Source organism: Vidua macroura, chromosome 12 (genome assembly GCF_024509145.1).
Source record: "Vidua macroura isolate BioBank_ID:100142 chromosome 12, ASM2450914v1, whole genome shotgun sequence".
NCBI classification, from domain to species: Eukaryota; Metazoa; Chordata; class Aves; order Passeriformes; family Viduidae; genus Vidua; species Vidua macroura.
Window position 1 is genome coordinate 22,113,739 of NC_071582.1, and position 27,049 is coordinate 22,140,787.

Genomic DNA, 27,049 nt, shown 5'->3' on the forward strand with positions numbered 1-27,049 from the left:
GGCAGCGCTCACCGGCCACTGCCCGGTCCCGCTTCCCCCCAGCGCGGGCACACACCGGCCAGGGCCCGCCATAACGCCGTGCGCTGCGGAGTGTGAGAACAGGGCGGGGCAATCCCGCGTGGCACCGGGCGCTAGCCACGGGCCCTTACCCGGAGGGCACGGACACGGCTCCTCGGGAGCGCCGGGCACGGCGGGGGACACGGAGGGCAGGGAGAGCAGGGTCAGTGCGCGCCGCGGGGCCGGGAGAACGGGAGAGGGAACGGGAGAGCCACGGCGGCCGGCGCAGCACTCCGCGCGCGCTGATTGGCTGAGGCGGCTGCGGCCGCGGGCCTCCGCCTTCTGATTGGCTGAGGCAGCCGCCTCATGAATCCGCGTCCTGATTGGCTGGGGTGGCCGCATCCTCTTGAATCCGCGTTCTGGTTGGCTGGGGTGGCCGCGTCCTTCTGAATCCGCGTCCTGATTGGCTGGAGCGGACGGGCAGCGGCCCGCTGACGGCCGGCGGTGCCGGGGCCGGCCCGTTCCCGCTCCCGCTCCGCTCCCGCCCCGGCCCACACGGAGCGCCCCGCTCCGCGCCCCGCTGGATCCCCGCTCTGTGCCCTGCTTTGTTCCCCGCCCCGTGTCCCAGCCGAGTCCTGCCCGGTGCCCGTCCCCGTGCCCGCTCCGTGCCCCGCCGGGTGCCAGCCGCGGGCACAGCCGTCCCGAGCAGTCCCGAGCAGCGAACGGCCCCGCGCCCCGTCAGTGTCGGCCGGTGCTTGTGCGGCAGGGCCGCTCCCAGGCCGCGCGCGGGGCGAGCCCGGCCGGGCGTGTGGCGAGGGAAGCGGCGCTCCGGGGACCGGCGGCTCCGGGCTGGGCAGCGGCAGGACGTGACGGGGGACGTGAGCACCGGCAGTGGCAGCGGGGACACAGCAGGCAGCTCAGTTTTCACCACGAACACAAAAAAAACCCAAACCAAAACAAAGAAAAAAAAAAAAAAAAACAAAAAAAAAAGAAAAGCAGAAGTGAGCCCAGACAAAGGGCTGCGTGTGGAGGCTAACTCTACTGCGATTAGTCTGGCCGGCGCCACCTGCTTCCATGGAGATGAGAATCTCCCGACACTCCAGCCGAGTCACGGCTGCCTCCGCATGCTCCTTCTTCTGTGGGGATGAGACCCTCCTCCTCCTCCTCCTCTTCCTCCTCCTCCTCCTCCTCACGATGGAAGCCAAAGCCCGCAGCCCGCAGATCCTTGGCTGTCGCCACCCTCTCTCCCTCCCAGGTCGCATCTCACGCCCATCCCTCCCTTTGGGGAGCAGCGGCCTCCTGCCTCCACATCCCCACGCAGCTCAGCCTCTCCCTCTGCCTTCCTGGGGGAGCCAAGAGCACCCCCTTTCCCAAACCCTCCAACTTCTGGGTCACCTGCTCCCTTTCCCATACCACATCCCCTCTCACCCTCTGCTCTGGCCACCTCCTCCCGCCCTGCCGTGGCCTTTCCCTCCGCCTCTTTGTGTCGGGTGAACAGCATCCCCGCCAGACGCCTCCAATTCCTGTATCATCCCTAATTCCTCTCATCCCATTTCTGGGGATGTCCTCGCCATCAATCCCTGCTAGCTTTTTGGGGTGCACATGACCTTTCCCACCCCCGTGAGGAGGACAGCGATGCCCAGCTGGACACGGGGCTCTCGGGAAGGTCATCCCCTCCTCGGCATCGCTCCGCGCGGTCACAGCCCCAGAATGAAGGCTGAGGTAGAAAATGACCCCTGTGCTGCTGGAGGGGACGTAGCGCAGGGACAGTGCAGGCACAGGGACCACTCCCACCCCCAGTCCCCCCACCTCTGAGCCCCCCAAACTGGCACCGAGGGCGGCCCCGGCTCCGGTGGAAGGTGCTGCTGAAGCGGGGGGGGGGGGGGGGCGGTTCGCGGTGGTCGGGCAAGTTGAGGAGGGGGAGGAAGATGAAGGGCGGGCGAGTTAGGAGGAGCTGCTTTGCATCCCTTCACGTCAGCCCTGCCTCATTCCCTCCTTCTTCCTTCCTGCGCACCCAGCGCCGGGCCCGGAGCCGCCGCCGCCGCCGCCCCGTGGAGCCGCCGGTGAGTCCCCACCGGGCCCCCCCCGTGCCCCTAAAGCCCACCCACCCCCCCCCCGCCGCTTCCCACGGCGGGTACAACAGCGGGGACACCGCGATGTCGCCGCCTCCCTGCCCCGCGAGACCGAGACGGGAGCGATGGCGGCGGGAGGGACCGGGAGGAGCGGGGCGGACCGGGGGTCCCGGCTCGGTGCCCGGGGCCTCCCCTCCCCACGAACCCCCCGAGAACTTTCCCCCGCGGCCGCGCGCAAACTTTCCCGGCCGGGAGAGTTGCGGGGAGGGCGCGGGGCGGGGGCCGTGACCTGTTGCGGGCGGGGGGCGCAGCGCGGGGAGGGACCCCGCGTGGGAGGGATGCTCGGGGGTCGGGGGTCGGGCCGCGCCGTGGCTCCGCTCCCGGCGCCCCAAGTTTCGGGAGTTTCCTGGTGCTTGCGGGCGGCCAGCGGGAGGGGTCCCGGCGGGGGCCCCCCATGTTCGCGGCGGCAGAGGGCTCCGGGGAGCGGGAGGCAGCGGGGGCGGCTCTGTGGGCCGGTCCCACAGCGGGCGGCTCCCGCTTCACCTTCAGAGCCGGAACGCCCCGGCACGTCCCGGTGTGGGACCTCGCGGGGCTCCGTGGGGGCTCCGTGGGGGCTGGGGGGCTTTGAGTTGTGCGCCCAAGCGAGGGACCAGGGGGAGCCGTGTGAAAGCCCTCCACAGCTCTGGTCATAACAGGGTGTAATGGATGAAGTAGTTCTAATTAACTAATTAGTCAGGCGCTAGGATTTTTCTTGTGGGCAGCTGTGTAGGAAGAGAAGGGTGACCAGGGGAATAGGGGCAGCCCAGAGCCTGACCCCGCCCCAGGTCCAGAGCCTGCAGCTCCATCAGCCCCCCACATCCCACAGCCCGCTCCTGTGCCCCACACCACGGTCCTGTGTCCCGTGCCACACTCTGTTCCCCACACCGTGCTCCCAGGCTTGCCTTGGCCACTTCCATAGCCCAGGTTTGAACTGGCCCCACCGAGCCGTGGGTCCAGGTGGTTCCCCCACGGCGCAGCTGGGTCCTGTGGCTGTTCAGGCTGGCCACGGGATTAAACAAATTCATCCTGGGTTGGAGGCAAACTCCAGGCTTGGCTCTCAGGGGACCCCGAGAGGTCACTGGGAGGCAGCAGCCTCAGCGTTCTCCCTGGGGTCCCAGGGTCCCTGGCTGGCCGTGGGGAGCAGCAGCTGGGGCAGTGCTGGCCGGGCTGTGAGCGTGCCCTGCTGCCAGCCTGGGGGACAATATCCTCCTGCAGAAGCTGCCGTGGAACGGGCACGTCCCCCTCGCCTGGGCCCAGCTCCTCTCCTGCAGGCAGCTCTGCGTCAGTGCCCTCTTTATGGGTCACACTGTGTCCCTCCAGAACGGGAAACAGGAGCTGAGGCTCTGCTGCACCCCAGGACACATTCCCACCAACGCTGGGGGTGACTCGTAGGGTCAGACGTGGGTCCCTGCAGCAGTGGGAGTGGAGCATCTCTGGTGGTGTGGGTCACAGCTCATCACGTTGGCATTTTGGGCTTGGTTTAATCCCCAAGAGAGTGGTTTTATTGGGCCGTTTTAATTTATCAACTAGTTTGGGAATCGCGGTGTGGAGAGGGAGGAGCACAGGCACTGTCAGGCTTTGCTCCCTGGCTGGGAGTACTGGGCAATCTACAAAGCAGTGGGTTTGTACTGCCAGGAACGTGCCAGCACCACAACCTGTGAGAGAGAGGCTGCTGGCACTCCTGTATTTTACAGTTATTCCTGGTGGAGAAGTCAGCTCCAGCTCGGCCCAGTCTCTGGGAATGTCCCTGGGGGCTGCCAGGCCAGAGCCAGTGCGGGGATGAGGGGTAGCCTTGTGTCAAGGGGGCTTCCTGCCGGGGTTCTTGCCCTCTGCCACCCGCTCCCAGATTTGGTTTCCCAAGCCCCATCACATCTCTGGCTCAGGTGGCAGCTCCTGGAATGCCCCAAGTGCCTGTTCAGGGCACATGTGGGGCTGGAAGGACGCAGCAGGAGGGCTGGGATGGGATGTGCCAGCGGTGCCCAGTCCCATCCTTTGTGCTGCCTGTGGCTAGAGTCCTCAGGATGAGTCATGGGGCTTCCCAAAGGGCTTGGCCTTGGGGACAGAGACCATGATCAGTGACAAGTGTTCTCCCTTTGTTCCTCTGTCCCACATTTTCTCCTCAGCCCCGTGCACACCCTCCTCCTCCTCCTCCCGCACCATGGCAAGTCGCAGTGGGGCTGGTGTGGGAGAAGACCTGGCACAGCCCGTGCCCAGCATGGCTTTCCCTCAATCCCAGTTTCTGCCCAGAACACAGTGAAATGTCGGGAAATGTCAGTCGGGAAGGAGGCGCTCCTGCCGAGCTGTGGAGGAAGGTCTGTGTTTGTGTATTTGGGGTCTGTGTTTGGACACGGGAGGCTGCTCTGCTCGCCTGGCTGCAGCTTCAGCTGAGGAACAGGGCTCTCCCCCCGGAGGGAACAAGTGATGATAAACTTTCTTCCCCAAACTTTAAATTAAAGGGAGAAACACGTTTTTGACTTTTCCTGGCCTTTCCTTGCAGCTGTTTGAGTGACAGTTGAGTATTTCTAGTATTTCTAGTGAAAATTAACAGGAACAGTATGTCAGCACCCGTGGGCAGCTCTGCAGTGTCCCTGTGCTGTCACCTCCTGGTCCTCAGAGTGTTTGGACAAAGTTCAGTGCAAAGTGTCACAGATTTTAGTTAAAGGAAAAGTGACCAGTGTCTGGTGCTCTGCTGTGCAGAGCAAAGACAAACTTGGAGAAAGTTCACATTAATCTTCTCCAGATTGGCTCCAGGGATGACCCAGGGACAATGGGGTGCTGGGGAACACCATGGCTGGAGAGGCAGGGAGGTCTGGTAGGACAGGGTACATCTTGAGGCCCTGGAGATTCGACACCAGGTTGCTCCAAGCCCCATCCAACTGGAGCAGGGATGGGACAGCCACAGCTTTCCTGGGCACCCTGTGACAATTCCCTGCCCTCTGTCAGTCTCATGCCGTTCTTGCTGGCACTCCAGGTCCTTGTCCAAAGTCCCTCTCCAGCTCTCTTGGAGCCCCTTTAGGCACTGGAAGGAGCCCTAAGGTCTTCCTGCAGCCGTCTCCTCTGCAGCACTGGCACAGGCAGGGTTTGGCAGAGAGCAAACCCAGCCGGGCCATGCCGGGCAGCGCGTCCGCTCGGGAAGAGCAGGCAGGGAGGAGGAAGAGAGGGCAGGGAGGAGGAAGAGAGGGCAGGGAGGAGGAAGAGAGGGCAGGGAGGAGGAAGCAGCACACAGCCGTGCTCATTGTTTCACTTCCACTTCTCGTCCGTGGGGACCTGCCTTCGTGCCTGGGCAGTGCACACCCCGACGTGCTGAGCTTGGAGCTGCAGAACAGGAATTTCCTGGGGACTGCGGGTGGGAGCCACGGGCGGCGCCGGGATGGGATGGTGAGGGGGTGAGGGGTGCTCGTGCTCTGCACGGAGCCCTCGCTGTCCCCTCAGTCCCACAGCAGGGCCAGGGTCCCTCCCTGGGCACAGCTGGGACTGGCCCCCGGCCATCAGAGCCACGCCAGGCTGGAGCCCGAGTCCTGCCCGTGCCAGGGGTGACCTGGACAAGGAGAAGAGAGGGAGGAAGGACAGGCAGAGCTTCCAGAGGAAGAGTGCTCACCACTGCCTCTAAATTTATCTTTCCTGTTTCTCAGCAGCAGCATTGTCTCATGCCCATTCTCTGTGGTGTCAGGCCATTCTCCCCTCTCTGCCTCTCTCCTGGCACCCTGTCCCTCACCATGTTATCCCGGTTTTACCAGCTCTGTCTCTCCCCTTCTTTTGCATTCAAGTTTTAATCCTGGTGTGCTCCTGGCTGATTTTCCCTTCTCTCACCTCTGGTCTGTTCCCACACCCACCATCCCAGGGCCCTCCCCATGTCCTGCAGCACCAGCCCCTGGCTCGGGGGTTAAAGTGGGGACTGGGTGGCTGCCAGTTCCTCTGGGCTCAGGACTGGGATCCAGGAGCAAGCTGGAGAACAGAGGCGGGAGGTTTCCCTTTGTCCAACCCATGATGGGCTGCTCTGAAGGGAGAACTTCTCCTTGGAACCATGGAATCATTTTGGTTTGACAGGACCTTTGAGATCACAGAAGCCTCAGGGCAGCCTGGCCTGCTCATCCCAACCTCCCCAAGAGATGCTGCACATGACCAGGGGGATCAGGGACATCCTGGACTGGCCAGGGGGATCAGGGACATCCTGGACTGGCTGGGTGGATCGGGGATGCCCAGGACCAGGCTGGCTGGTGGCTGCTGTTGGGAAGAATTGTTTTTGTGGTTAGGATGGATGTTCCAGGGAGCTGCTTCCCTTCCCAGTCAATCCACAGGGATTGTGAGGGTCTCCTTCCTCACAAAGGACTTTCTACTCTGAATCCTGACCCCTCTGCCATCCAAAATGTAGGCATCTTAAACTCCCAACCCAAACACCTCCCTGCTCCATGGCAGTCAATTCTTTGTTCGTTTATTGAGCTGGCTGAGAGTCGCCCTTGCCAGGCACAGACTGACCTGCCCTCCTGGCTCTGCCCTCGGCTTTGCTCCAGAGCCATCCGTTTGTCCTTGCTGTGGCCATTCTGTGCTTGCTGTGCACAAAGTCACCAGCCCTACAAGTGCTCAAATGCTGCGTGGACGTGGCACCTGGGCACACGTTTTAATGGTGGCCTTGGCAGTGCTGGGGAACGGTTGGACTCCACGATCTCGGGGGGTTTTCAGCCCTGGTGATTCCATGATTCCGTGATTCCAGCCCCGGCTCACATGTGCCCATGGCTGAGGGGGCACCAGCTCATGGGAGCTCATGCCCCTCAGAGGAGCTCTGACCTTGGGCCAGGAGTGCCCTCTGGAGAAGATGTGCTTTCCCAGAGGCAGAGCTGTAGGCAGAGCTGGAGGAGGCTCCCCCACGCGAGCGCTGAGTCTCTGCTGAGTCCCTTCCCATCCATCCCCGCCTGCCCTGGCCACCGTGCATGGCCACCAGCAGGGCCTGGCTGGGCCACCGCCTGCCAAGAGCTAGCCCAGATTTATTGGGGCTCCAGTGGCTTGGTTTGGCTTTGTGATCATCAACAAGGGACACTGAGAAGGAAATTATTTCAACAGCTGAGTATTGTGTGTGTTTATGGGACTTTCTGGCCGTGAGAAGGAAGGGCACGAAGTACAGGGGTTGTGTAGATTGGGATGAGAACGGGGAGGGCAAGTGGTATAGACCCCAGGGCGAGCCAGAGCTGCCAGAACCAAGGCAGAGGCAGCCCAGCCACACTGAGACCTTGGGAAATGTTAATTAGGATGAGCAAATGGTGCAAATATCCCCAGCCTCCCGCTCACGAGCAGGATTTGCCCACTGCATCTCCCTGTCCGAGCACTGCGTGCCAGGCAGGTGACCCATCCCCAGTGCCCCCAGCAGCTCCCAGGCCAGGTTCACCCAGCATTGGCTCCGTTTTCAGGGACAGCCACGAGCTGCGGGCCCTGGGCGTTGCTCCCAGCGAGCTCCCGGGGTGTGTCCGTGTCACCTGTCCCAGCAGTGACACACTGCAGACAGCACTGCCAGACCCCGTTCTTTCAACTGCTTTTCCAAAGATAAATATGTGTATTTTTGTGTAGCATCCTGGCCTCTGCCCAGAGTCAGGAGCACTGCAGGAGCCTTCACAGCATGATGACACACACAAGCACACGTGCAGTAAGCGGGAATTGCGTTTCACCCTGGCCCTGTGACCTGGCAGCAGCGTGCAGCCAGCGTGGCATCCCCAGACCAGACACCTCTGCCTTCCCCCAGGAGAAGCAGCCGAGTCCTCTGCTGCTGTGGGTCTCAAAGGCATTGGCCATGCAGACAGGCTGCTGCTGTGGGGGCAGCAGGCACTGCTGGCTTTGGGCCATATGGGGACATGTGTCTTCCACACCTGGCTTGGGTCACTCCTGAGCTGGGAATTCGTGAACTGCCACCAGCAGGGACCTTTGTCCGGTGCCTCCTGCTCCATCTGCCCAACCCAGCCCCCCAGACACTCATCCCTGACCTGCTCAGCTGTGCAGAAAAGGATCCAAGATGTTTCCCACCTTGGGGATCTGAAAGTAGAAGTGGTATTGGCAGCTGTACAGCTGGGTTTGTTCCTGTAGTGGTGTGACACGTCAAAGAGCCTTGTTGTTGGAAAACTGGGAGTGGGACACTCCCAGGTGGCCTGGTCCAGAGCCTGGTGTGGGTGGAAGGGGGCCCAGTGCTCCCCAGTTCCTGCCCCTAGCTCTTCCTGCCATGGTGGAAAGCTCTGGTTCCCTCCCCTGCGTTCACCCCGGGTCTGTGGGAATGGCACTCCCCGTGTTTGGGACTGGGCTGTGTGGGCTGAGCTCCGCAGCCACTCCTTGTGCCAGGGGTGATTCCTGAGCCACAGAGCTGCAGGTCGGTGTCCCCCATGCAGGCTCAGCTGTGCCTCACTCACTGCGACCTTCCCCATCGCTGAGGTAGACCGCAGCTGCCGGTGCTGCTCAGGGATGTCCCGGGGGCTGTGGCACACAGGGCCGGTTTCTCCAAGGCAGAGCAGGCTCAGAATCTGGAGCTGACCCAGCACGAAGTGTCCCCTGCCCTGCAGCCCCTCGCCTTCCCCAGTGCAGCCCTCCAGCAGGCACACACGTGGAGGATTACCCGGTTGAGCATTAATTATCACGCTCAAATTAGAACCCCTCGGCGATGATTAACCCATTGCCCAGCCCTGCAGCGGGGACAGCAGACACGGGGACGGTGGCAGAGCTCAGCGATGCCCGGCTCGGGGGGCACAACATCCCCTGGGCAGCGGGCAGCCCCAGCCCCGCGGGAGCCTCGCCTCCTGCCTGGGATGAGCTTTAGGAGAGCAGTGGGGAGCTGTTTGTGCCTGTGCTGGGCCGTGCTGAGGCTCCCTGTTGGCCTCGGGGCTGGGGGTGGGCTGTGAGGGGTGCAGGGCTCAGGGGGTGCAGGGCTCAGGGGGTGCTGAGCCTGTCAGCACAGTCACGTGTGCTCTGGGCTGTTGGTCCTCCTCGCTGCCCTCAGCTCTGGCTGGACATCGCTGGTGCCACGAGTGGATCTGGGCCAGCCCTTCCACTTCTCTGTCCTCGCAGTGCAGCACAGGACAGAGCCTGGGGACACAGGGACAGCCAGGCCCAGGAGCCAGAATGGATGGGCTCCACACATGGCGGTATCAAAACTGGACTAAAATTGCTCCCAAGCATAAGGGCAGCAATGCTCTTGAAAGTAACACCCTTAAGTGAGAGCCTTCCCCTGTGGGGATCTTGCCTTGCACCCGAGCAGCTCTTTCACATCCCACCAGGCAGTCTGTTCCCTTTGGGGTGACAGGCATCTCCCATTTGTACCATTTTGAGTTGGTTTTCCCCTTTTACAGCCAGCTGGGTCACACCAGGATTCCTGAACTCCTGCCTGTGTGTTGTCTCCTCGGACCTCTGGCCACATTTAAGGCTCTGCCCCGAAGCCGCAGCAGTTCATGATTAACCCCAGGCCTGGGGGTGCTAAGCAGGAGCTGTGTCCAGCAGGAGTGGTGCCACAAGGGCTCAGGACATTCCTCTCACCCTCAGCCCCGGGCTGCTTTGGGGTCGGATGGCATCACATGGGTCTCTGTAGGACACCAGGGTGCCTGTTGCCTGTGTCCCAGAGGAGCTGCTGTCCTGGTGGGCTCCACCTCCAGTGTTTTCCTCCCTCTGGGTGTCACCTCCCTTTGTCCCACATCCCAGCACTGCTCTCCCCTTGCACCTTGGTTCATTTTGGGCTGTTTGGGCACTTTGGTCCATCTCCACACACGAGGGTCTGTTAACCCCTGCCACCGCTGAAGATGCCAAAGGAACCGGGGCACTGCTGGGACTCACAGCTCGGGGCAGAGCCCTGTTGGGTCTTTCCAGGCAAGGCTGGGTGCTGGCAGGTTTGGGACTTGCAAGGTAAAAGGGGCTGCACCCACCCTTTGCCCTCTGCTCCCTGCAGGACCCAGCACAGCACCAGGCCCCTGCGTTTGCCTCTGCCACAGCCATCCCTGATCTTTCCCTGCAGGGCTTTGGGGGTTGGCCTGAATTCACACTTGTTCCTACAGGTTTGTTTGTTTGCTTGGGGTGTTTGCTCCTTCATTTTCCACAGGAGCAGTGAGGTGGTGCAGGTAGTGCCATTGCAGAGTCCCTTTTCCTTTCTGTCCCCATCTGCGGGTGTGAGTGCTGGGAACGGGTTTGTCAGCGCCTCGGCGCCTTTCAGGGTCTTCGCAAAGAGCAGATTTATTTTCTGCTATGCTGAGAATTAGCTCCCCTTTCTTCCTCTTCCCTCTGCCCCCGCTGGAAAGAGAGAGAATGCAGGGAAGAAGAAAGGATTTCCATCGCGGCAGTGATTGGCACAGCCCTGAATGAGAGGTCATTCCAGCCGGCTCTTTCTTTTCAGGGCCCTTTTTTCCTGCTCCCTGTATTCAGGCTGGCAGCATTCTTTCTTTTCAAAGCTCCTCTGTCTGTCTCTCTCTTCCCCCTCCTTTATTTTTCATCCCTTTTCTTTACTTTTGCTGTCTTTTCATTCTGTTTTTCTCCACCCCCTTGGGGCTCCATTTTTTTCTTTCCCTTTTCCTCTATTCAGTTCCTTTTTTTCTTCTCGCATCTCTTTTGAATAGCTCGGCTATTTTCGGAGAGGAAAGGGACTGTGCCGGGGAGAAGCCGTTACAGCAAGGAGGAACTTGAAAGTCTTTTCTTTCCCTGTTTATTTCATTTAAAAGCAAAAATTGTTTTCCAAGGCAGAGCGAGGGTTCTGTGTGGAGCCTTTGAAGCCAGGCTGGGACAGCAGCAGGGCTGGGGGCCCTCCCTGCTCCTGGCAGAACCCATTTACCGCCGCTCCCAAACCCCTGGCAAACCCCTGGGGCTCCGGGCTCGGTGCTGCCTTGCTGGGCTCTGCCTGGGGGTGCAGGCAGCAGCAGCCCCTCTCCCTCAGCTCACCCCACACCAGTTACCTGGTTTAAAGGCTCTTCCTGCCTCTGGGCTCAGGAGCAGCAGCATTTTTAGGGATGACGTGACCGTGGTCTCTAAAGGCAGGACCTCTCTGCTGCAGCCCACCCCTGCATGCACGGGGCTGGCAATGCAGGAGCCGTGTTTGTTCCAAAGGGGAACGGGGGGCTCACGCAGGGAGCCCGTGAGCACACGTGGGATGTGCCAGGTGCGCAGGTGTGCCTCGGTCGTGCTCAGTCACTGCGCTCAGACCGGAGGGACACAAAGTGCCAGGCTCAGGCCCGTCCCCGGAGGAGTGACGGGAAGGGTCTCACACACCCCCACAAGGCCACTGGTGGCTCTGAGGGAGCCCCTCGCCCAGCAGATGAGGCTGGGCCCATCCCTGCTCCAGGTGCCACGAGAGCTCAGCTCGCTGCCACCGCTCCCCTGCTGCCCCGGTGCCGTGCTCCGGGAGGGCTGTGAGGGCAGAAGGGCTGGAAGATCAGGCCTGCAGCATGATCAGTTTGCTCTGCCAGGGACGAGATGTTGAGCCCTGTGGCACAGCAACAGGAGCTCCTTGGGAAGGCAGGTGGGGCCAAGAAGAATCCCCTTCCAAAATGCTCCCTGCCTGGGCACCACTCTGGGCATGAACCATTGCTGGCTTTGGTGCAGCTTTAGTGGGGCTTTGGTGCACTTTTGATGCAGCTTTGGTGCAGTTTTGGTGTGGTTTTGATGCACCTTTGGCTGCTCACAGACCACCCCCTGGCTAGAGCAGAATGCTGGCTCCAGCCTTTGCTCTGGCTCAGCCCATACAAAGTTCCCTAAAGAGACCTCCCGAGAGCAGGGACAGTGCTGGTGGCCACGGGCCTGCTCCGCTGGGCTCCTGGCTGTGCCACAGCACAGGAGTCCCGTGGAAGCGACCCCGAGTGAGAGCCAGGCTCCCAGAGCCCGGAGCAGCCTGCCTTCCACCCACCTTTCCCTTACCCCATGCCCAAATGGATGCAGTCAGGACTCTGGTTTTCAGGAAACACCTTTTCCACATGAATTGTAGTCTCCCCTTGTTTTGCTGTAACACGGGATTTGAGGGTGCTGCTGACTTCTCTGCTGGCTGTGTTATGGGATTCCATGGATTTGGAGGGACCTCAGGGATCACCTGCTCCAATCTTCTCTGGGAGAAGTCCAGACGGGACAAGAGGCTGTCAGGTGCTGGAGAAGGGCTGGCAGGGCATTGTCACCCCGCTGTCCTCGGCCCAGAGGCACTTTTGGGTGTGGCAGGGGTCCCGTGTGGGCTGCGGGAGGGCGGGAGCGGGGCCAGGGCCCAGCGGTTAATTAAACAGATAATTTCTTTAAAGTGAGATTCAAATAATTGTAACCCTGAGATAGAGGAGGCATTGGAGGAGATGAAATGGGAGAGAGAGAGAAAGGAAGCAAAGGACAGAGGTTCAGAATGGAGAGGGAGATTAGGAGAGAGATGAAAGAGAGAGGAGAAAGATAAGAGGGAGAGAGGGGACAGATCTCGGCGCGAGATGGGCGTTGCCAGGGAAACGGGAAGAATGAGGGAGCAACTGGAGGGATGGAGGAGCGCAGGATACTGGGGGTGGGGAGCGAGGGATGGAGGAGCAGAGGGATGGAGGAGAAGAGAGATGGAGGCTGGAGGGATGGAGGAGCAGAGGGATAAAGCCTCAGTGTCAGGAGGAGGAAAAAGGGGATTTCCAGCAGAAGAGGAAGCAGGAGTGACATGTCAGAGCTCAGCACAGGTGCCTGTGTGCTGGGAAGAGCATTTGGGATGGCAGCTCTGTCCCTCTGCAGCGAGCAGCCGCAGCACCTGCTGCTGTCCTTAGCCTGACCCAGGTGCCAGTGCTGCATGCCAGGTCCCTGGGCAGATAATGGAGGAACCAGGCAGCTCTGTGCCCATCACACTTTTGCTCTGCGGCACTGGTAACCTCTGGTTATTAGAAACCATTCCCTTTTCCCTCGCAGTCAGAGTTTGCCAATGACCATACATTTTCAAAGGGGTAAATATTTACCTCTGACTGATGGACACGGTGATCAGAGTGAGAATATCCCAGTTCCGTGGAATGTTTTCAGAGGAAGTACCCCTGAAGAGGCTGGGGAGGGTTTGATGTGCTCTGATAACACCCTCCCCTCCATGAGCCCTTGTCTCTCCCAGGGCCTCACTTTCCCCAACTCGGTTTTCTTTTATTATTTAAATCATTATCAACATCCCTCTGCAAACCCCGTGTTGTGCCCTTTGTTTTGTGAAGCCAAAGCCCCCAAAGACGGCTCTTCCTGCCCCCAGAAGCACTTCAGTGACAGTGGTGTCAGGTCTGTCACTAGCTGGAGATTGTGGCTCTCTGATCCACTGACAGTGGAGGTTTCTTTTTTCTGGAGAACTTTTCCTTAAAACAAAAGTTTTCCTTTAAAAATGTAGTTTGACAGTATCTGGTGTGGAGACACCGACTGAATTTAAACAGGTGTTTGTTTTCTGTGGCTCCTGCCCATTTCTCAGAGCTCTGGCTCGTTTTTGCAGCAGTTCCTCTGTATCAGGGTCAGTTCTGGGGCAACAAGTGCCAGTTTCAGTTCTGCCACGGTGTGTGGAGCCACTCTGTGGGTCAGCCCCTGGCACACACCACCAGCACAGAGCCAGGGCCAGGCAGTGCAGCCAAAGTGACCCCCAAATCCTTGGGCTGGTGCAGGACAGACATGCTGGGTCAGGTTTAAGAATAATTTTAGTTGTGATTTTGAGGAAAACAACATTTTTCTGTTCGGAATTGTGGGGGGTTGAGCAGCTTTATGTGAAATCTGCAGGCAAGATGAAAGCCCTTTATTAAATTTAAATGAAGGCTGCTTTTGAGAAAGAAAGGAAAATAAAATCAAAGGTTTTCTCACAGATATCAGATCCATTATCAGCCATTTTCTGATAAAAAGTCTTGAACAGTTTTACTACCCCCTTCCCCAGTGAGAACCCCGAATGCCCAGGGTCTCACTTTGTCCTGGGGCTCAATCCTGTGCCTTGGGAGCTTTTCCCCAAGGTCTGCACCACCACATCTGTCCCCAGGGAACCTCCCAGGACCCCCAGGCACGGGGAGCAGAAGGGTCCCACAGAGAGCCCTGTAATGAGGTCCTGCAAAGGGGATAGCCAGAGCAAGTCCTAAATGTCCTCTTTCCCCTGGCACCAGGCTTGTCAGGCGGCCTGGGAACCTGTGCAGGGGGTCAGGTGACTTCAACTGCTGCTGGTGCCAGCTGGGCTCTGGCACCTGCTCAGGTGCTGAGGTGAGCCAGAGCAGTGGTAGCAGGTGGGCCCCTGACAGCTGAGAGTCAGTCAATCCCCCAAACCCTCTGGATTTTGGGTACCTGGGCCTCCCTTCCCTGCAGGAAAGGTTGGGTGAGAGTTGGTGAATGCTGCTGCCTCTGGGCTGCTGAGGGGAGCTGGGAGTGGAGCCCGGTGGCAAACAAGGGTCGTTGGTCACTAATGGGGCAGCAGAGGCTGTGCCCCCCCCCCCCCGAGCTGCTCCTGGGGGCTTGGATGGCTCTGAGGGTGTGGGCACTCCTTTAGCTCAGACCCTTTTGGGTCTCAGGTGTTACAGGCACACCTGCGGGTGCACTGTGGACCAGATGTAATGTTTCCCTGCTGCTCAACTGAGGATTTACCAGGCTCTTATCTCCTGAGTGCTGGTGCTGGCCGAGGGGCCGGGTGGGGTGGCACAAGGATTGGGTAGGTGGGTGAAACCCAGGGAGGTAAAACAGCAAAGGGAAGGGAAACGTGTCCATAGACATGGTGCTTAGCCTGGCTGGAAAATCGGGAATCCAGCAAGGAATGTGCTGGGAGTGGAGAACCTGCTGTGCAGATGCTGCTGCCAGAGGGACCCAGAGAGAAATGAGTATTTGGAGAGCTAATCATGGAGCAAGAGAGGAAAATAGAAGTAAAATAGCACAAAGAAGTGAAAGCCATGAAAAAAGCCTACTGTAAGTGACCAGGTGGTGAGTGAGGAGCTGGTGGAGGCTCTGAGGGGGGCAGCCAGGGCAAGGGAGGGCAGAGTCTGCAGGATGTGCCAGGGCAGAGCCTGGATCTTCCCAGATGTGTTGGGAAAGACGGGAGGAGAGATTGCACCAAAACTAAACCTTGGAGTGGGAGGAGAAATGAAGAAAGAAGCCCAAATTTCACAACTCCGAAGGATCAGGGACAGCAGCCCTGATGTGCCGGCCCCGGGTGCGTCCGCCCTGCGGTGCGGGCGGGCGGCAGGTGGGGCAGAGGACCGGGCGCTCGGCACGTGGCACTGGCACAGGGGACACTGCCAGCGTGTCTGTGTGACCCCCCAGCTGGGACCGGGGAGGGCAGGCGAGCGTCTGCATCGGGAAATGAGCCCGAGGGACCCGAGCCCAAAGGGCTGGCCTTGAAAAGGACAGGTTATTCAGGCTGCGAGAGGCTTTGGTTCCCAGCAGCAGCAGCACTGGAGGGGGCCCTGGGCGTGGTGGGGTGAAAGCCTGCGGGGGCAGCCACAGGTCCGGAGGTCCGGGCTGGGCAGGAGGAGGAGGAGCCGGACGTGCTCGTGTCCCTGCTGGGGACAGGGGTGTGTGCAGCGCCCGGGGCTCCGCGTGCCCCAGCCCCGGGCACCGTCCTGCGGGCAGGGCCGGGGCTGGCAGCGGCTCCCGCGGAGCACAGACGGGCTGGCAGCTTCCTGGGGGAGCTGAAATGCGTGACCCCACCTCACTTGCCAGTGTGTTGGGAAACGGTGTTTCCAGCTGCCTTGGCAAGTCCCGGGGCGCGAACAGGGAAGTGAGAGCGGGAAGTGAAACAGCTGCCTGTGCCCTGCTCCTGCTTCCCCGTGTGCTGTTTGTGCAGCTGCGGCTCCCGGGCCTCGGACGGCAAACCTCCGACAGCGTGTGCCGGGGCTCGTGTGCGCGATGGAGACAAGTGCAGAGAGGTTTGTGCAGCACAGGGATTCGGCTTTCCTGCTGAGGGGGGGAGCCCGTCCCCTTTCCCAGCGCCCAGAGCAGGAATCCACATTTACTTTCCCCTAAAAGCCTCTGGTTTGGGGTGGTTGTAAGAGTCTCTGGTACTGGTCTGGGGAACGTGTGCGTGCGTTGTTCTTGTCTCGTGGGGCTTGTTTTGGGGGGCAGAGACCCAGCACCGTGCTGGGGGGCGCTGACCCCTCTGCCATGCTGGGCTCGTGGGGAGAGCAGCTGGGCCCCCTCTCCCGTGTCCTTCTCCTCTGCCTGCAAGGGGCAGCTCAGGGGCCCCACGGGGAGGGGGTCCCAGCTGGCGGGGTACGGCCCCGGGGCTGTTCGTGCACGCCAGCTGCCGCCTCCCTGACTGATCCCTCTTCTTCCTCCAGCCCTCCTCCTCTTCCCGCCACCGCCCTCCCCCACTCCTTGCTTTGTTTCGCTGCCTCCGCACTAGTCCTCCCCTCATCCCCTTCCTTCTCCTCCTTCTCCCACCCCCATCCTCTTCCTCTCCATCTCCTCCCTGCCGCCGCCCCTCCCCTCCGTCCCCCCCGGCCCTGCTCCCTGCCCGCTGGCTCTGCGGGGCGCTCGGGCAGGGCAAGGGCTGCCCGGGCAGACGGGGTGCTTGGCTGAGACCTTTCCCCTGGCAGCTCCAGCCTGGGCAGGGTCCCCTCACCGGCTCTATCTGACCCTGGCCCAAGAGCCACCAGTGCTGTGGCCAGTGCCAGCCCCGTGGTGGCCCAGGAGATGGGAGGGAACTGAGGAGGGACCCGGTGCCCCACATGTCTGCGGGCAGCTAAGCCCCTGTGGTTGGAGTTGCTCCCCTTCTCTGTCTTTTCTCACACTGGCTTTGACCTTCCCCTTCATCCCATGCCCTTCCCCATCCCCTGCCGTGTGCTGTGGCCGGTGCTCGGGTGCGCAGGGCAGTGGCATGCGGGGACACTCCTGGGGCCGGCAGGAGCAGGCAGCCGCCTGCAGCACGGAGAGGCCGATGTCCCCGGCCATGCTCAGTGTCCCTGCAGCCGACCTGGCCGCAGGGGTGATGCCCAGGCATTGTGGGGTTTCCCTTCTCCAAAGCGGAGGTTCATCCCACGATCTCCTCATGCTCTGGGGTTCTCCTGGGACTGTGACAGAATCTGGCTCAGAATTTATCCCTGTTTTACCTCCCCCGCAAGATTTCTTTGTTGTAGCTGCAGGAATAATTGTATTTAGGAGAGCACTCCTTCAGGAGGAGGAAGCAGCAGCTCCAGGCGCATCCTGGCTGTCCCGGCTGGGGGAGGGTGCCGTGGCGGTGCTGGGAGCGCCGGGGTGAGTGTGCCAGCCACCAGGGCTGAGCAGCCCAGCTCTGCCCGTGCCCAGGGCCACTGCCAGGCAGGCTGTGTCCCGGTGGCTCTGGGCCCGTCCCTGCTCCCTGTGCGGCTGCTGCTCCTGCCCGAGCTCAGAGCCACACTCGGCTGGGACCAGTTCCCAAACTGTGCGGGCACTTGTGATTCCAACTGTCGGAGCCCGAGGGCATGCAAGCAGCCAAACCCCAGCCAGGTGCTAATAGCCCATCCAGAGAGGCTGACCGTGGGCACGGATCCCAGCCTCCCTCCTGGCCCAGCCCTACAGTGGGAACCCCTGGGGGCACTGCGTCCCCACATCCTGGGCTCTGTGGTGCTGGGGAGCCACGCTGGCATCACCCGTGTCAGTCTGGGGTTGGCTGAGGAAGGAGGTGACGGCCGGGCCGAGCCCCTGCGGTGTCTGTGTCTGTGCTGGGGGTGCCAGGGGCTCAGGGCCGTGTCTCTCCCCCCTCAGCCATGACAGCGTAGGCCGGCGGCCAGAGATGGATCGGTTCAGCGAGTGCGGGACGCAGACGGACGCCGTGGTGGTGCTGTCCCTGGCACAGGCTGCCGTCCTGGGCCTGGTGTCCGATAATGAGCTGCTCGGGGCCACCGTCACCCCGACTGGCTTCTTCCCGGGGCTGGCCGGGGAGCGGCTGGACAACGCCACCGTGGAGCCCGGGGAGCCCGAGGGCGAGGAGCAGGCGCCTGGGGATGGGCAGGACGAGGACGCCCTGGAAGCAGACTCCTCCCTGGAGAAGCATGCCCGGAGGAGGAAGAGGCCGCCTGTGAGGCTGATGCCCAAGGTCAAGAGTGAGAAGGCAGAGGTGGAGGCTGAGCCACCATACAACGAGTCGGTCCCTGGGGACGAGGAGGGCGAGGGGCAGCACGGCCACGCGCCCCAGCCCCCAGAGCCCAGCCAGGAGCCGGCGGGGCAGAGCGGTGCCGTGAAGATGATCGACCTGGGCACCTTCAGCAGGAAGCCCCGACGCCTGCGGCACCTGCGCCGGCATCGGGAGCTGGAGGGCACCGAGCGCCGGCGCAGGGGCGGCGACCTGGCCGGCGGCGCTGTGGGGGCCCCACAAACCGCGGGCACCTTCGAGGCGGGCGCCCCATCCCCTGGTGAGGCGGAGGCCCCTGCGCCGGCATCCCCCGAGCAGGTGAAGAGCGAGCAGGGCTGCGGCTGGCAGGAGCCGGGGGAGCTGGAGGCGGCCGGCGGCACCAGCGAGCACAGCAGGAAGGCGCAGCTGGACCGGCTGGACATCAACGTGCAGATCGATGACTCCTACCTGGTGGAGGCAGGGGACCGCCAGAAGCGCTGGCAGTGCCGCATGTGCGAGAAGTCCTACACCTCCAAGTACAACCTGGTGACCCACATCCTGGGCCACAACGGCATCAAGCCCCACTCCTGCCCGCACTGCAACAAGCTGTTCAAGCAGCCCAGCCACCTGCAGACCCACCTGCTGACCCACCAGGGCACGCGGCCCCACAAGTGCGGGGTGTGCAGCAAGGCCTTCACCCAGACCAGCCACCTGAAGCGGCACATGCTGCTGCACACCGACATCAAGCCCTACAGCTGCCGCTTCTGCGGCCGCGGCTTCGCCTACCCCAGCGAGCTGAAGGCGCACGAGGTGAAGCACGAGAGCGGGCGCTGCCACGTGTGCGTGGAGTGCGGGCTGGACTTCTCCACGCTCACCCAGCTGAAGCGGCACCTGGCCACGCACCAGGGCCCCACGCTCTACCAGTGCCTGGAGTGCAGCAAGTCCTTCCACTACCGCAGCCAGCTGCAGAACCACATGCTGAAGCACCAGAACGTCCGGCCCTTTGTCTGCACCGAGTGTGGGATGGAGTTCAGCCAGATCCACCACCTCAAGCAGCACTCGCTCACGCACAAGGTAGGGGCTCAGGGTCCTCTGGGGTGCTGCCCTCGTCGTGCCCAGAGGAGATGTGCCAGCTCTGGATGTGGGTGCTGGTGGAGAGGAGTGTCCCAGTGCCCCTGGTCTTGGGAGGAGGTGGGTGGTGCAGGTGGGCAGTAGCACCCGTGGCTGGCATTAGCTGGGGTCACTGACATGCAGTGAGGGGCTCCCTGGGACCCAGCCCCTGCCCTTCTGGGGGTTCCCTTCCTCAGGGAGGGAGTTTCAGACCTGCTGCAGGGTAACCTGGGGGAGGTTGTCACAGCCCCTCTGGGCAGGCTCTGTGTGGGTGTTTGCCCTTTTCCTTGGGCTCGTTAATGGGGAGCAATTGGGCTGAGCCCCAGGGCAGAGCTGGCACTCAGCTGCACTCACAGAGCCTGTCCAGCCCCCAGCCACAGCCCCTGCATGTTGCTGGGCTCAGGCCAGGCTGGGCTCTCAGGTACACCCCGTGCTGTGCTCAGCACAAGGAGCCTATCCCTTGGGGTGGGGTCCCTTCCCCACTCTTGGCACGCCCCGTGTGTCCCCGGTGCCTGGGGGTCTGCCCAAGCTCCCCCGGCCCACACCTCCCCCCCGGCAGGGCGTGAAGGAGTTCAAGTGCGAGGTGTGCGGGCGGGAGTTCACCCTGCAGGCCAACATGAAGCGGCACATGCTGATCCACACCAGCGTCCGGCCCTACCAGTGCCACATTTGCTTCAAGACCTTCGTGCAGAAGCAGACGCTCAAGACCCACATGATCGTGCACTCTCCGGTGAAGCCGTTCAAGTGCAAGGTACCGGTGGGGCCGGGGGCTGGTGGGGCTGGGGATGTGAGAGCACGGGTCCTGCTTTCTGTGCCCCCGGGAATCTGGCCAGGCTGAGCCCTTGGGCATGGAAGCGGCTTTGTGATGCCTCCCCTGCTCGCTTGGGCATGGAATGTCTGCTCCAAGCTGTGATGGGAGCATTGCTGCTGCTGAATGGCAGCCAGTGCCTCTCTCTGACCAGTGCTCTGGAGCTCCCAGCAGCACCAACACTGCATCCCCAAGCCCCCCACACAGCGCGGGAGGAGGGAGGGAGCCCCATTGTTCTTGGCAGGAGCCAGGAGGGACTCCAGCAGGGCAGCAGCCCCGTTACTCTTGGTGGGAGCCCCAGGGCACCCTGGGGGCCAGGTCTGCACCGCAGAGCCTCGGCCAGCCCTGGGCTGAACGTGGCCTTGCTGCCGGCAGGTCTGCGGGAAGTCCTTCAACCGCATGTACAACCTGCTGGGGCACATGCACCTGCACGCCGGCAGCAAGCCCTTCAAGTGCCCCTACTGCTCCAGCAAGTTCAACCTGAAGGGCAACCTCAGCCGGCACATGAAGGTCAAGCACGGGGTGATGGACATCAGCCTGGACAGCCAAGGTGGGTCCCCGGCGCGGCAGCGTGGCTGCCCCGTAGCCCTGGGAGCTGGGCTGGCCGTGCTGGCTGCGGCAGGTTCACGTCTTCTCGCCCAAGGGGTACCCTCACGAGCAGCCCAGATGGAGCAGGGCTGTGGCTCCCGGGGAGTTTTGGGCTCCAAACCCGGGGAGGGGGGAGCTGCTGGCCCCAGCCCTCCCTGCAGGTCCTTCACTGCGTGTCCCTGTGCTGACTCCTAGATGCCATGATGGAGCTGGCTGGGGCTGATCACACCGAGCTGGATGGCCAGCAGGAGATGGATGACTTCGAGGAGGAGAACTCTTATGGCTACGGGGCTGTGGGCAACCCCCCAGACGACCACACACTGGCTGAGCAGGCCATGAAGGAGATGGCCTACTACAACATGTTGTAGCCCAGGCTGGTGGGTCTGTGGGGGCTTGGTGGGGTTAAGAGGGGCTGCAGCACACAGCCAGGCCCCCAGAGCTGGAGAGATGGCTTCCACTGGGCTTGAGGAACACAGGGATGTCCAGAAGACTTTGCTGGACCTGCCTTGGCTCTGTTGCTGCCCCCCTGCCCCTGCCTGCACCCTGCACCCAGTGACTTGAAGCTGCAGGCAGGGGAGGCATGACCCAGCAGATCACTGAATAAGGATGGAAGGGGCTGCTGTGGAGCAAGATGATGAGCATCACTAATTATTCTACCTCCTGGGTCCCCCCCTCTCTGCACAGGGCTCCCCTGACGGGCAGAAGGCCCTGCCCGCATGAGGAGGTGGGTTTGCATTTCCCACTCACCCCAGGGCTCCCCGTGTCACGCCCTGGGATGCAGAACAGAGTATTTTCATAGAAGCTCAGGGTGCAGTCAGCGCCCACAGCTCCGGGTCTGGAGCTGCAGCCAGCAGTGGATCCGGGGGAGGCAAACCCAGCCCAGCCCCAGCAAATGATGGTATTTTGAAAGTAATTTATTTTTTTCAGATGTGCCGCGTGGTTGGTTTTATCTTTTCACTGAGTTCAGTTCCCTTCAACCAATGTGCTTTGTAAACCCGTGTAAGCTGTGTGGTCTGTGTGGGGAGAGGGGGTTCTGAGGGGCAGAGGGCCAGAGCGGGGTCCTGGGCAGAGCCCCCCACTAAGGAACTGGGAACTGGCACCCCCTCCTTGCCCCCCAGCTGCTCTGGGGCTGGAGGAGAAGGCTCTCCCTGGGGCAGCCTGTGAGGTGGGGGTTTGGCTCCTCCATGCCCAGGGATGTGGCAGGGAAGCAGCCAGGGCTGTGCTGAGTCTGGGACCACTCTTTGGGCTCTTCACTCTCTGCTGCGGGCCAAAGGACTCACAGCACCCACAGCATTGCCCCCCAGGAGCACCCAGAGCTGGCTCGGGTCCTGGCAGGCATCAGGACCTGGGGAGCAGCCAGGGCACAGGGTCTGGGACACCTGTGCTGACCCCACACACACCCTGCACTTTCTGTCAGTGGCTGAGCACCATCTGCCCCATCCCCAAAGGCCCTGGGCTGGTTCTGGGCATGGCTCCACTCAGTGCCCCGCAAGGCAGTGTGCCTGCTACCCCTGCTAGCCTTGGAGATGGCCACAGCCTTGGCCTGCCCTGACCCTTCCTCAGCACGGCAGGGCTGGGGACCCCCATGTGCTACCCTCAGGCCAATGCCAAAATGCTGGAGTGCATGGCCCCCCCAGGCTGGCAAGGCTGAGCTGAGGGCTCTGGCTGGCCCCGTGCCCGCAGTGTAAAGCTGTGCCAGGTGCTGTGCCATGGCTGGGGAGGTATTTAATGGCACCACACGGTTCTGGGGTACAGGAATCAGGGAAGGACAGACACACCCCCACACGCCCCCCACCCCTACACTCCCCTGCTACAAAGGCTTTAAAAACACTCCTAAGAAAACTTTAGAAAAATTATTCAACTGTTCCTGAGCTGTGCTGGAGAGCTGGGGGAGGGGGCACTGGGCCCCTCCCAGCCCCATCCATCCCAGAGATGGGGAGGCTGTCTCCTATTTCTTGCCCAGAGCCTTGTCCAGGTTGTTCTTGATGGCATCGAGGAAGTCGGTAGTGTTCACAAAGTGCTCATTCAGCTTCACGCTGCAGAGACAGACAGGGATTGCTGGGGGTCCCTGCCTGCCTCCTCCCACAGGCACCGCAGCCCTGGGTCCAGGCTGTGGCCCCTGCCCAACCCAATCAGTTGTGAATAGCCATCCCGACTCCCTGGGGACTGTCCAGAGAGGCCAGCAGCTACCCGTGGCCACTGTGCACAGCCAGCTCCTGGTCACTTTCCTACCCTTGAGGCTGCCCTGCAGGGCCAGCCCGTCCTTGTGGTCACTATGCTGTTCTTGTGGCCACCAAACAGGGTCACTCCACCCGCACGGTCACCCGTGCAGCCACGCTGCCCTAGTGCCGGTGGCTGCCCCCCTGCTCTGCCCTGAGAGCCACCCGTACTTGGCGAGGCCGTGGATGCAGCCAGCAAGGTCCTTCGTCATGGTCCCGCTCTCCACTGTGTCCACACAAACCTTCTCCAGCGTCTGCGCAAACCTGGGGACAGGTTTGGGGAAAGTTTGCACAGCTGGTGCCACGGGCCCTGCCACGACTGCGACCAGAGCAGCTGCTGGCAGGCACCTTCACCCGGGGATCCCCACCCTCATCCTCACCTGATGAGGTCGGGGTTGCTGTCCAGCTTGCCGCGGTGCTCCAGGCCGCGTGTCCAGGCGAAGATGCTGGCAATGGGGTTGGTGCTGGTGGGTCGTCCCTGCGCAGAGAGAGCGGTCAGCTGCCTGGTGTGGACGCCACGCCGTGGGCAGCCTGGCACAGGCAGCTCACGGGCTCTGCCCACCTTCTGGTGCTCCCGGTAGTGGCGGGTGACGGTGCCGTGGGCGGCCTCGGCCTCAATGGTCTTCCCATCCGGACACACCAGGACAGAGGTCATCAAGCCCAGGGAGCCGAACCCTGCGGTGGGACAGGGGTCAGGACAGCTCCCGGGGTGATGATGCAGAGTCCACCACACCCTACCCTGCTCCACCTTGGGCCAGGATGTCTGACTGGACATCCCCGTCGTAGTTCTTGCAGGCCCAGACAAAGCCGCCGGAGGATTTCAGCATCTGGGCAACCATGTCATCGATGAGCCGGTGCTCGTACCAGATCTTCAGCTTGTCAAACTCCGTCTTGTAGTGCCTGGGAGCCCAGGCCAGGGGTCAGCCGTGCTCACCCCACGTGGGTCTCACTGCCAGCACCCCCAGGACAGCCCAGACCCCAACGCAGGTCCATACTTATCAAAGATCTCCTGGAAGATGTCCTTGAAGCGCCCGTCATAGGCCTTGAGGATGGTGTTCTTAGTGCTCAGGTAGAGCGGCCACTTCTTCTGGATGGCGTACTGGAAGCAGCTGTGCGCAAAGCCAGAGATGGACTGCAAGGGAAGCACGTGGACCTCGTGGGACCCTGTCCCTCAGCCTGGCACCTCCCCTGGGCGGCAAGGCACACTGCCCTGCAGGGGCTCCCCGAGCCCCACCTCGTCTGAGCTGTACATGCCCACGCCCACACCGTGTACCTCATCCCTGTTGTACATACCCATGCCCACACCATGTACCTTGTACCATGTTGTACATGCCCATGCCCATGCTATGTACCTCATCTGTGTTGTACATGCCCATGCCCACAGCATGTACCTTGTACCGTGTGGTATGTGCCCATGCCATGGCCATGCCATGTACCTCATCTGTGTTGTACATGCCCATGCCCACAGCATGTACCTTGTACCATGTTGTACGTGCCCATGCCCACGCCCATGCCATGTACCTCATCCGTGTTGTACATGCCCATGCCCATGCCCATGCCATGTACCTCATCCGTGTTGTACATGCCCATGCCCACGCCGCCGCCGGGGAAGTTGAACACCTCCCACTCCTTGGGCCCGCTGCCGTCCTTTGGCGTGAAGACCAGCTTGAACGTCCCGGACTTGTTCACCACGAAGTCGGTGGCTTTGTACTGCGGGGGCCAGGCAGAGCGTCAGGCGGGGCTGGGGCAGGGGCTGGGGCAGCTGCTGGCCAGCCGTGCTGCGCTGGCTCACCTGGTCACCGTGGGCGTGGCGGCCAATGGTGATGGGCTTGGTCCAGCCGGGCACCAGACGAGGAATGTTCTTGCAGATGATGGGCTCCCGGAACACCGTCCCCCCCAGGATGTTTCGGATGGTGCCATTGGGGCTCTTCCACATCTTCTTCAGCTTGAACTCTGTGGGGCATGCAGATGGGACCCCTGAACGACCCCCCCAGCCCCTCTGAAGCACGTGGCTCCTGCCCAGCACCCAGCTCCACTGTGCCACGGGCTGCTGCCAGACCCTGCTGCAAGGGGAGGGACAGCCAGCATGAGATCATGGCTGGCACAGGGCAGAGGTCACTGTGTCCCCAGTCCCAGGTCCGTGGGGTCCCCACAGCAGCCCTGAGCCCCCAGGGTGGGGATGGGGGCACAGCACTGAGTACGGTGCAGCTCCCAGCCCACCAGAAACCTGAGCTGGCAGTGGGAAGGCACTGCTGACCCCAAGGGGCACAGACAGGAGACTCAGCACCCCACAGAGCTGCCAGCACCCCCCCACAGCGACGGGAGCTCGGCCCCTTGCCCCTGCCCACCTTCCACCCTGGCTTCATCAGGCGTGATGGTGGCACACTTGACAGCCACGCTGTACTTCTGGGTGGCCAGAGCTGAGTCAATGGTGACCTGGTCATCTGTCTTGTCCCGATGTGGCAGCCCCAGGTCGAAGTATTTTAGCTGGACATCCACGTTGGGCAGGATGAGCTGAGGGGCCAGGAGAGTGTCAGAATGGGGGGGACAGTGCGAGGTGCCTGGGGAGCAGCACCACAGCATGGCCAGCCCTGGCACCCATCCCGGCCCAGCCTGGCTGCCTGCCCAAGATGGTTCTGCTGACCAGAACGATCCCCCCTGCCTTGGACAGGCCTCCCTGCGTGAGACAGCTCCTGCTGCCCAGAACCGCCTCACTTAAAAGCCCTTCTGGTAGTTGTGCCGATTTTACAACCTGCTTCCTGCAGACAGAGGGACAGAGGCGGGAGGGACAGACAGAGGGCAGCACAGGGATCACCGGTTCCCCGTACAACGTCCCAGCTCCACTTGTGCCACACCCGCCCGTTCCTGGGGCGGGACCCCATCACCTTCTCCTTAATGAAGGCCCAGATGATCCGCGTCATCTCGTCCCCGTCCATCTCCACCACCGGGTTTGCCACCTTGATCCGCTTGTCAGCATCTGGAGAGCGGGGGGGGTGTTAGGGGTGCACCCCTGGTCCCACAGCTCCACACCCCTGTGTGGGGCCAGGGCATCCTGTCGGGACCACACAGCCCTGCCCAGTCAGGTGTGGGTGCCACCCTGGCTCAGGCACAGGTACAGGTCAGGGGCAAGCCCCGCTGGAGTCTGGGCCAGTTATTGGGGCCACCACTGCTGGAGCAGGGGTCAGAGTGCAAAACCAGCACGTGAGGGGCACAGGGATGGGGACACATTCCTCCCAGAGTGGGATCCACGCGTAAGCTGGGCTCCAACGCCTCAGTGAGATCAAGGATGGGACCAGAACCAGGAGCAGGTGCAGTCCCCTGGGGCCAGACTCAGGCACAAACCGAGGTGCAAATCTCTGTGTGGTTCCTGGACCAGGACTAAACCCCCCTGGGTGCCAAACCTGTCTGTGGGTCAGGCTGTAAAACCACACGTGGTACCCACAGCAGAGGTGACCCTCCCTGAGTGGGACCTGAGCATTGATAAGCAACAAAACTCTGCGTGGTACCATGACCAAGAGTGAACCCTCCTGGGGGGGCAAAATCCCGCGTTGGTCGCGGACCTTGAGCGACCCCCCCCCCCCACACACCAGGCTCAGACCAGGTACGAGCTGGAGCGCAAAACGCCACGTGGAACAGGGACCAAATTCCCCAGGGACCAAATTCATCTGTGAAACCCCCCGGAGAACCGGGACCAAACCCCCCAGGACCAGACCTAGCTACAAAACCCGGCGTGGGTCCGCAAAAGGCCCGCGGACCGGACCGTCAGTACGCGTGAGTCCGGATCCGATTTCAGACACCGCCCCCCAAAAGAATCCGAGCCGCCGCCCCCCCGTGGGTCCGGAGCACTCCCGGCTCGCGGCGGGCGCAGCCCCGGAACGCCGAGGTCTCCCCCACATCCCCCCAGGGTGTCCCCACTCACAGTGCCGGCGCTGCCCCGCGCCGGCGGCGGGCGGCGGGCAGCGGGGCAGGCGGCTGAGCGCCGGGGCAGCGCGGAGGTAACGGGCGGCCATGGCGTGGGCGGACACGACGGGGCGGACACCGGGGCGCGGTTCTCTCCGCCCCGGGGCGGGACAGAGCCCCGGCTCCCCTCGTGGGGCCCCGCGGGGGCTGCGGAGGGGCCCGCGCGGGGTCCCGCGGTGGGGTCGGGACTTTGCTGCATCCCGCCCCAGTGCCAGAGCACAGCGCGGCCGCGATCCGCAGCACGCCCCGTCCCCACCGAAGGGATGTTGCATCCCTCGGTACGTCGGGGTTG

The 27,049-nt window shown here is 62.2% G+C and overlaps 2 protein-coding genes across 5 annotated transcripts; one reads left to right on the top strand and one right to left on the bottom strand.

Moving 5' to 3' along the window:
- Positions 1-148: 148 nt before the first annotated feature.
- On the top strand, positions 149-21,572 carry ZNF710 (zinc finger protein 710). Of its 4 annotated transcripts, XM_053988042.1 has the most exons (7): positions 149-220; positions 2,016-2,060; positions 4,232-4,420; positions 17,727-19,146; positions 19,742-19,933; positions 20,366-20,540; positions 20,774-21,572. In XM_053988042.1, the coding sequence occupies exons 3-7, from the start codon at positions 4,377-4,379 to the stop codon at positions 20,944-20,946; spliced, it is 2,004 nt and encodes a 667-aa protein (XP_053844017.1). In that variant the 5' UTR covers positions 149-220; positions 2,016-2,060; positions 4,232-4,376; the 3' UTR covers positions 20,947-21,572. The 4 variants fall into 4 exon arrangements, with proteins under 4 accessions (XP_053844017.1, XP_053844018.1, XP_053844016.1 ...); XM_053988043.1 differs by lacking the exon at positions 4,232-4,420; XM_053988041.1 differs by lacking the exons at positions 2,016-2,060; positions 4,232-4,420 and having other exon boundaries at positions 176-220.
- Positions 21,573-22,416: 844 nt separating this feature from the next.
- On the bottom strand, positions 22,417-26,837 carry IDH2 (isocitrate dehydrogenase (NADP(+)) 2). The gene is made up of 11 exons (XM_053988044.1): positions 26,717-26,837; positions 25,683-25,774; positions 25,146-25,311; positions 24,590-24,750; positions 24,364-24,507; positions 23,793-23,929; positions 23,546-23,697; positions 23,360-23,472; positions 23,178-23,275; positions 22,969-23,061; positions 22,417-22,614 (listed from the first exon to the last, which is right to left on the bottom strand). The coding sequence occupies exons 1-11, from the start codon at positions 26,805-26,807 to the stop codon at positions 22,527-22,529; spliced, it is 1,335 nt and encodes a 444-aa protein (XP_053844019.1). The 5' UTR covers positions 26,808-26,837; the 3' UTR covers positions 22,417-22,526.
- Positions 26,838-27,049: the final 212 nt, after the last annotated feature.

Coding starts and splice junctions, on each gene's coding strand:
- ZNF710 (XM_053988042.1), top strand. CDS start 4,377: ATGTCAGTCGGGAAGGAGGCGCTCCTGCCGAGCTGTGGAGGAAG. Junction 19,147..19,741: donor AGCACTCGCTCACGCACAAG/GTAGGGGCTCAG, acceptor CCCCCCCGGCAG/GGCGTGAAGGAGTTCAAGTG. Junction 19,934..20,365: donor TGAAGCCGTTCAAGTGCAAG/GTACCGGTGGGG, acceptor TGCTGCCGGCAG/GTCTGCGGGAAGTCCTTCAA.
- IDH2 (XM_053988044.1), bottom strand. CDS start 26,807: ATGGCCGCCCGTTACCTCCGCGCTGCCCCGGCGCTCAGCCGCCTGCCC. Junction 23,276..23,359: donor ACTACCGGGAGCACCAGAAG/GTGGGCAGAGCC, acceptor CTCTCTGCGCAG/GGACGACCCACCAGCACCAA. Junction 23,062..23,177: donor AGCAACCCCGACCTCATCAG/GTGAGGATGAGG, acceptor ACCTGTCCCCAG/GTTTGCGCAGACGCTGGAGA.